This window comes from Cryptomeria japonica, chromosome 4 (genome assembly GCF_030272615.1).
Source record: "Cryptomeria japonica chromosome 4, Sugi_1.0, whole genome shotgun sequence".
Taxonomy (NCBI): Eukaryota; Viridiplantae; Streptophyta; class Pinopsida; order Cupressales; family Cupressaceae; genus Cryptomeria; species Cryptomeria japonica.
This window is the reverse complement of record NC_081408.1, coordinates 220,491,789-220,501,066: the sequence shown is the minus strand read 5'-3', so window position 1 is coordinate 220,501,066 and position 9,278 is coordinate 220,491,789. Positions and strand designations below refer to the sequence as shown.

The window sequence follows — 9,278 nt, the reverse complement described above, 5'->3', positions numbered from 1 at the left end:
CTAGGAAAAAATGATCTCATTCCACCAACTTTTTTTATGATCAATAATCCAATTTTTATAAAATTATTGATAAAATAATTTTCTACATAATTAAAAATAAATAAATAAATTTAATCATGTGAATAACGAAATTAGAATTCATAATATTAAACTTACGATATGATATAATGTTTTTGAACTTTTAGAATCAATTCCAAGACTAAGTTTTGCTACTATTCGACTCTCCACGATAATAATTACACCCAAAAAATGAAAAATAAAAACGCCTTCTTAATATAATTAAAGAAAAATAAGCAACAGGATCCTTGTAGCTAAACATTGGATCAAATTCTCCTCAGACTAAACATCATAATTAAAATTATACCAAATTATTTATGTAAGAGCTAAAACACTATTTGATTTGAACATTGAATTGCACCTATGTACACCGTCACTGGTAAAAAAAAGTACAGTTGTTTCTATATTGTTCCTGCAGCCGATTGGTCAGTTTGAACGAAGGTGAATTCTCTGTAACATTGACCTCTGCACTGTTTTCCTCTTCTTTGCTCCGATGGTTTTATTGCACCACTGTAACTGCTTCCCTATCATAACATCTCGTCCCATATTGGAATCCTAGTTTGAAGTAGTTCTACATTGCCATGCTGCTGTTTTCTTTCAAATAATTGGCATAGATGCTAATTACTTTTGCTACAAACTCTGTACAGGCCAAGTAATGCTATGGTTAGTTAGAGGAGAAGCCAAAAACAATCAATGTTACTAGGTAGAATATGGTTGGACTGTTACCTTCAAGTTTGATCAGAACATTTCCCTTAGACAGATGTTTATCCTGCAAATTCGGATGTTTTAAACTTGAGTACACATAGAATAATTATAACTACTTTTAATGTCCTTTACCCAATGGAAATGCACTCACCGAATAGACGTAGCTGTAGTAAAGCTCTCTCTTAATGGAAGTTGGAATTCTCCTCATGAGCTCCTCCATAAGACTCTGCATGTTTTTGTTTATAGTCATCTATACTGAGCTAGAAATGTTTCTATGGAGAGCTATGAAGTAGTGGTAGATACATACCTGTAGTATAAGTCTTGGATTTACACAATCAGAAAGCAATCTCTGAAACTTTCCACGAACAATAAAAACTCTGATATAATCATGACACATTGAAAATTTGTTAAAAGAATTTGAAGTTGTACTTAATTAGATTATTCTTGCTGATGATAGATCATTAGATTTGAAATGTCAATTGAAAACACATACAGTTAAATTAAAAACCATCATATATTTATTTTAAACCATCAAACTATTTAATTGTTAATGCCTTAATAATCCATCTCACTATAAAGTGGAATAATCCACTTTTATTGAAAAAAAAAAAATTCATCTCACTATAAATTATAAATTTGAATAGTTCACTTGAGAATCATTACATTTTGAATAGTTCACTTGAGAATCATTACATTTTGAATAGTAGTTCACTTGAGAATCATTACATTTTGAATAGTTCACTTGAGAATCATTACATTTGGAAGATGAAGGCAATCATAATGCTAGAATGGTTGAAAATTATTAAATGCATCATTCAAATTCATGAGAGATGGATGATGTAAAGAAGCACTCTTGATTCCAGTATTTAACACTTGTTGATGTGCAAAATTATGTTTAATACTGTAGGGAGAGGAAAATATGATATATTTTTTTTAATGAACATTCTAACTATGATTGTATCAAAGGCATTACCTTTTTGAGGTTGGGTCCATCAAAACATCTGTTGCAATTTCTGATACCAGCTCATCCCAACCGACAGGAATTGGTTGGTCTTCTTGGAAAGGATATCTGTATGAAAGGTATATATATTTACAATAAATATCAAAGAGATTTTCAATGATAATTGTGAGAAATGAGCAGTAGATAAATCTTATTTGTTCTAATACTATACTAATTAATTGTAGTTGGGATTTAGTCTAGCAATAAGCCATATGATATTTGTTTTTGCTTGTAGCCTTTTGGGCATGAAGAGAAAGAACATAGCATTGTCCAACCTCGAAGAATATTATCCATGAAACCCAATTAGCCTAGGCTATTTAGGTGATGATATATAAACTTATTTATTCTTAAATATATCACTAGTCAAAATTAATTTTCTGATAATTCGTAGTCATAGTAAGTTGCCTTGCTTAAAATAGATATTTTGCCATGTTTGATCATAACGTAGGTGAACATTTTTTACATTTTTCTAATTTTCTTTAATAGCTAGATTTGTATGCTGTTATCTATTCTGAACTAGCTGTGTTTTACACTGAATAGTGAACTATTCGTTTATTTTTTAAAAATAAAATGGTTTATTCTTCAGAAGTTAAACATCCTAGAACAATTTATAAGGATAGACATTACTGATAAGCTTTGCAGGCTTCAAGGGACATGATTGCTCGTCTCAGATTCTGCTTTGATTTGCTTGCAATTCGAGCTGCAAAACTCATTGGTAAGTCAAACCTTTCCTTCTTTGCAATCTGAAGAAGAACTTCCATGATCTGTGGGATCCTCAAACAGATCAGATACACGAATATTCACTTAAAAAATGTTTTAAAATCAAAAAGTAAAACACAGTAGAGTTATATCGTCGGGTTTAAACAGCACATTTTAAGCTTTGACATATTTAGATGGTTAATCTGAAATTACATTAAGTTCTTCAATATGATCCATCTATTTATTTTATTTAAGATGAACCATTTCAACAAATCAAAACTTATAATGTACTTAAAAATATATTTCTAATAAAAACATAATACAAACTCTAATGTTAAAGCTTGAAAGTTTTGCAAGAAACTCACTTCATGGGTCAGTGGAGCATCTACTTTGATGACTTGACAACGGTTTTTTAGGCCATCAATTAGGCTTGCATCATTATCAGAGCAGAGAACTAGTTTGACTGCATCTGTGTAGCGGTCCATCATCCATTTGATGATGTGCTGAACATCTTTTGAGAGTCTCTCCACCTCATATAGAACCATCACTGAATTCACAAGAAGATCACACAGAAGGATTTTAAAACGCTGAATTCTAATGCGTTCTAAAGTATAATGAAGCTAAATCTTAGAGATTTGCACAAGTAAACATTTTGAGGACGATTCTGTACAGAAACAACTGTTTTTTCTTCTATATTTTAGATATACTTTAGCAGGAATGTTCAAAGACCTTTGTAATCTGCTACAAAACTGGATTCATATTCCTCTAGTACAGCTATCTCAGATGTGCGTGCTAACTCCTTGATGAGGGCCATTAACACATAACGGGAATTCTCAGCCACAGGTGAGATATTAAGCTCCATATGGTGAGGACTTGATGCAACGGGCAGACTTATTGTCCCATGTCTCTTTCCCTATATTCAATCATTAAAGAATTGTGAATGTACGTAGAAAATGTTAATGAACGAATAGATTTCTTATGATAAAAATGAAGTGAAATCCCCATTCACTTGTGATCTCATTAGCAAATCCTGATGCATTATTTCAGCTATTTTTATATATTATGCGTACGCTATTAAAACTATAATAACTGATAAACAAACAAATGCAAGTTATATAAAATATAGTTTCTGAATTCATTGTGTATGTTTTTTATTGATATTTCAGATCGTATTCAATGAGTCATTATTATTTTCATCTTGATGATAGATTATTAAGTGTAATCTGAAATGAAAATACAAAAAACATACACAACGAATCCAAAAATTATCTTTATTTTCAAGATGAACTGTGAAAAATAATACTAAATATGAATGAACTTTCCAATCATTTCATTTTTCATTTAAAAAAGACATTGCTTTTATATTGATAAATTTATGGATGACTTTTTTGATTATATTTTTAATAGAATGAAATATATGTGGCTTGATACTGCTAAAATAAATGGGTGGTTTGTTTTCACTATTGGATTTGCCAAAGGATGCCTCTTTTGAAAAATTGACATTTAAAATAACAAAGAAATGGGGGGAGAAGAAAGGGTGAGAAGGAAAGACAGAAGGGATTCAGCTTATGAAAGTTCAAGTTATTGATTCTTTTAGAGGATTTCTATTAAAAAGTGATAATCTAAAATATTTATTAATGTTGAGAGGTGTTTTATAATGATGGTAAAGAGTGAAGTGCAATTATATGAATGTGTTAACAAAAAAATCTAATCTTTTAATTTAAATTTAATAATCGTTTACATGTCAAATTAACATTATTTAATAATAAATATAATATTTTCATGAAGATTTTTTTTATATAAATATATTTTAAATATCTGTAATAATTATAAATAGTTATGAAAATATAAAATCATTTCAATTTACGGATATACCTAAGAAAGAGAAAGGTGGATGGACTGATAGGCCCCTGATCTAGCACAGGCTAGAAAAATAAAGACCAGCAGTGAATTCAAGCAATAATATATCTCCAAACTCCAAATCAAACTAAATAGAAATTTATCAGGGACTAGTTGGAAATGAAGAAATAGAAAAAGTTACCTGCAAATCGAAAGATCTAAGCTCATGTGAAATCTGAAAAATCAAATCCAATAATAAGTGTCATTGGATTGTCCAGGGTAATAGAAAATTACAAAAGATCAAGTTCAAATCTATATGCTCTAAATCATACATTGGTTTAAAACACACTGACACGATGAAGATTCGGTATTACTTTTGCATTAACATGTCAGTAAAACAAGAATAGCACTATACGGAAAGGCCACTTACCCTCCAAGAAGAACCTCCATATATATCTCGTAGCAAAGCCATGGTGAGAGCTTTCTTTCCAGAACCAGGTGGGCCTTGGAAGAGAATATGAGGGCAGTTCCCATGAGATATCTGTTTAGTAGATCCACAAAATAAATTCATTTGAAAAATAAAAACATTAAAAGATTATCAGCAACTATTTTGTACATATTGTGTGCAAGTTATAATCTTGAAGAACTTATCAGATCATACATAGCTAGAAAAAGTTAACTAATTATGTCTTAAGGTCTCACCAATTGTTTGAGAAACTGAGCCTGTTGCTTATGGCATACAAATCCTGCAAGAGATCCAGGACGATGCTTATCTGCCCAAGAAACCCTGATCTCTCTTTCTTTTGAGGGCAAATTATCAAAATCCAAGGGCCTATCCTTTTTCAAAATAGGTGCACCATTGGCAGGCATGCAAGCTCCTCCACCTATGCAAGATAACCAAACATTCGTTTTACACTTCCTATATGGGTCTTTTTCTTTCTCAATGCTTGCTTTACTGAATTCTCTGACACTAATCCTTGCACTAGGTTTTACCCTTACAGACATAGAGCTACTATGTATGGCAACACTTGATGAGGTGTTTCTAAAGCTTTTATCAGAGCTGCTTTTATCCTTGCTATAAATAGTGTCCAATGGAGTGAATTTAGAAAATTTGGGAGACATATCTGCTTTAGAAAAAAATATAGCATTGGGAGATACGCACTCCGAGCTGTCCATCATAATACTGTCAACCCAGCCACCATCAGATGTTTTGCAACTGGCAACCAATTCATTCACATTTTTGCTGGTGGTATCAATTTTCAATGTCTGCTTGTTCAAATCATTTGTCTTCTTTTCAGCCTTGAGTAATTCTTTGTCAAGTCCGTTGGTTTTAATGGACTTCCTATACCCATTAGGCTTTAAGTCTTCTACCGAAAAACGAGGATTTGATTTTGATCTAGAGCTTAGTCTATCTGGTTTTAAGACCCTGTTGAGGCAAAGAAACAAATTTTAATCATGTACAAAAATGACTAAATGCATGTAAAAATACATATTACAAAATGATATTGATTTCATAGTTAGACACTATTGAAAGGCAATCTATGCAGCTTTATATTTAGCAAGTGTTACCTTGGGGACACTTAAACTTTTTTTAAGTGTCTCCAAGATAACACTTGCTAAATATGATGCTACATAGACACAGATCTACTTAAAGGACCTGTGGTAGGGACATGTAGTATAGTTTTTGTATACACATTGGTAATTTAAGGTAGCTATTGTATCTTTAGATCTCAGTTGCTAAGAAAGATAAAATTAAAGTTATTGAGCTGTTTATCTAGAAGATAAACTTGTGTTTTTTCGTATATTGAAATAGGACAACTAAATCTAGGTCTATATTTTTCACAAGCAACAAATTTTTCTGCACCTCAATCATCATCAAAGAAACTGAAATGCAAATCTAGCTTAAAATAGACAAAAGGAATTCAAGTTCCACCAAAAAAGATTAACCCAAAATAAAAACGTTCACCCACAACGTACTCATCAGTAGTGGCAGACTTCTTTGCATCAACATCAGCTCTCATCAGATTGTTAGTATCCTTACGAGATTCAAATTTACCAACTGAAACTGAACGGGCTCTGGTAGAATTGGGCCGAGCATGAAAATTGGGAAGATTATGCAAAGAAGATTTTGACACTGATTTGCTTTCTGAAATGCTATGTTTATCATGCCACTCCCCTTCATGATTCTCAAATCCACTTCTCCTGCGACTAGGTGTAGTGGGCATGGGTCTATTACTCTCTCCCATACGAGTCCTCCTTGTATGATTGAACTTCTCTGTGGTGGCAGTCGCCATGACAATGCACTCAGACAAAAATGAGCTGTTAGTTGTGTAGGTCAAAGTGTCTTGAAGGATACTGAAAGGTGAGATTGTGAGGGTTTTGCATTGACAAGCTGGGGTGGTTCCTCCTACAATTGGGCGTTACTCTTTAGAATTCTTGGGTGTTACCCATCAACAAGCTCTCTATAGATGTTCAGTTCCTATAACAAATAGATGATACCCATTAAGAAGGTTTCTATGGATGTTCAATTCCTGTTACAAATGGGTAACACAAAGTCTCTAATATCTATAGATGTTCAATTTCTGTTACAAATGGGTAACAGGAAGTTTCTATAGATGTTCAATTCCTTTTACAAATTGGTGTTACCCATTAACAAGGTCTCTATAGATGTTCAATTCCTCTTACAAATGGGTGTTACCCATTAACAATGTCGGGTGCTTCCTCCTACAAATGGGTATAATCTAAGCAAGGCTGGGTAATCTGTTTACAAGTGAGTGCAATCTCTGAATCAAAGTCACATTCTGAAAATGATGAAATCCAACAATTGATCTCAAACTCAGGTTGCTAACAAGACCATGTTTCCTTTTGAAGCTTGAGCCACAGCAGCTCAAAACCTTCAAACTGATAACAACAATTTTATATCCTTGTAAAACCCAATTATATTAATCAAATCGCCAGGCTGCCTAGGAAATAGAAATATAACTGTTTTCATATTTTGCATCGAGGGTCTCTACGAGTGACAGATATCAAGCTCGTATAAGCGAAATTATGGTGATCATTACAAGGATTTCTTTCAGCTGGGGCCACAAACTTTTTCGGCACTTCCGTTTTGAGCTTAGTAATATATGGAATATTGCCTGTTTTCTTGTTTACTCCATCCTGTGTTACCTCGTTTATTGTCTGGTTCCAAAATCCAATCCAAAGTGTAATCGATAATAACACCTAAGAGAGCAATTTACTATATATTCAATCTCCAGCTTGGTTAGATTTTTGTCATGATCAATAAAGTTTTGTTCGATCAAAATATCCTTTTAAAAATTCCATGAATATTTCTTCTAACAGCTAAGGCAAACTCATCCGACCGGAGTAATTAGTGGCTTAAAAAGTATCAATCATTAAAATATATTTTATGTAGCTTTCATTTTCTAATTGATAATTGATATCATCTGTAACAAATGGAAATGCCAACCCTGGCGTCGTGAGGAGAAATTTATAATTATGAACGTCGCAATCACACCACAAACAAAGTTTTCAAGAAAATTATGAGCTTGATGTAGTTTTTCCTTCTGGAATTTTATGTGTTGTCGGCGGCCTCGGAAAGTTTATCCTTTTTTGATATATTTATTTATTCTTTATTTTAAAAGAAAAAATAATATTATAACATGTAAATGTGGACGGTGATTCCCGTTGTCTATTCTATGCTTGGAAATACAATGTTAAAAAGAGCATTATAAATAAGACGAGGAATAGTTCTAATCATAAAATGAAAGGAAATTAGGTTTTTTTTTGGTACCAACTTAAAATTAAAGTAGAAATTTATGTTTCAAATATAAATTTATGTTTGTATACATGTAGTTTAATTTATTTTAATTAGTTTGTTTTGATGTAATGAATTTGTATTTGTTTGGTTTCATTTGTATTCATTTTTAATGGTTTAGATTCAATTTTTAATCTGTTCATCTATTAAAGTATTTTGGTTCAATTTTGTAAATTATGAAATTTGTTTAGGTGAGTTTTGTAATTTGTAAAATGAATTTAGACTCTTTTAAATTTAAATTTAAGTTTAAAGTTCAATTATATAAATTGACTAAATCACAAAAGCATTTAATTTGTATGCTAGGATGTTGTATAAAAGGACAACCATCAATTCATTTAAGACATCTAGTGAACATCCAATGCACATCTAGTAGCTAGCAAGAAAGCTTCATTGATCACTACATTATCTTTAGAGCATTTATATATGCATAGTATCATAGGTAAATTGTACAATTGATTGTTGTTTATGAACATTGTGGTGAGTAATTGACTTGGTATTCAAGAATTTGAGAAAAGACAAACAAATTTTTTTGGTCATTTACAAACTCATTTTTCCACATCAAAGTCTTTATATAGGTTGATTTTAAGATGAGAATGTTTCAATATGAGATTAATAGAAATTAATGTTCTCATGAAAGTTCAACTCTATGAAAAAGGGTCAAATCAATAGTTCACACAATTGATCCCATATCCTTGTGAGTAAACTTACTTATCATGGAAGCGACACATAATCAAACAAAATATTTTTTGATTCAAATTTGGTCATTTAACATTACCTACATTTTTGGTTTAGCGGTAAATCAATTAGGAACATCTAAACGAATCAAGTTAGCATTGGATTAAGACTTAAGTACCTAGTTTCTGGGTAAGAATACAATAATGTGTCTCATTTCTTGACTAAAATGAAAAAATACAAGAAAATCATTATTGAAATTGTTCAAGTTGAATCAAAGTGAGCTTCAATTAAATTTCCTATGATTGAACCTAATCCACATGTGGTGGCATCACATGGTATTTGTTGAGACTAGGATTGAAGGGGACTTAGTTGAATCTCCTTGAATTGTTTGGGCTTCAATTGAACTTCTTTCAATCAAAACCTTTTCATTCTTTGAGTATAAAAGATGGATTTGACCAATCTCTTAAATTATTTTTTTTCATATTT

General features: G+C 31.6%; 1 protein-coding gene across 1 annotated transcript; it reads right to left on the bottom strand.

Annotated features, from left to right (window-relative positions):
- Positions 1-628: 628 nt before the first annotated feature.
- On the bottom strand, positions 629-6,594 carry LOC131069778 (uncharacterized). The gene is made up of 12 exons (XM_058005332.2): positions 6,248-6,594; positions 5,003-5,726; positions 4,731-4,841; positions 4,503-4,535; positions 3,191-3,374; positions 2,827-3,008; positions 2,390-2,526; positions 1,736-1,831; positions 1,070-1,139; positions 914-988; positions 784-826; positions 629-696 (listed from the first exon to the last, which is right to left on the bottom strand). Exons 1-12 carry the CDS (start codon positions 6,592-6,594, stop codon positions 629-631), a joined length of 2,070 nt encoding a protein of 689 aa, XP_057861315.2.
- Positions 6,595-9,278: the final 2,684 nt, after the last annotated feature.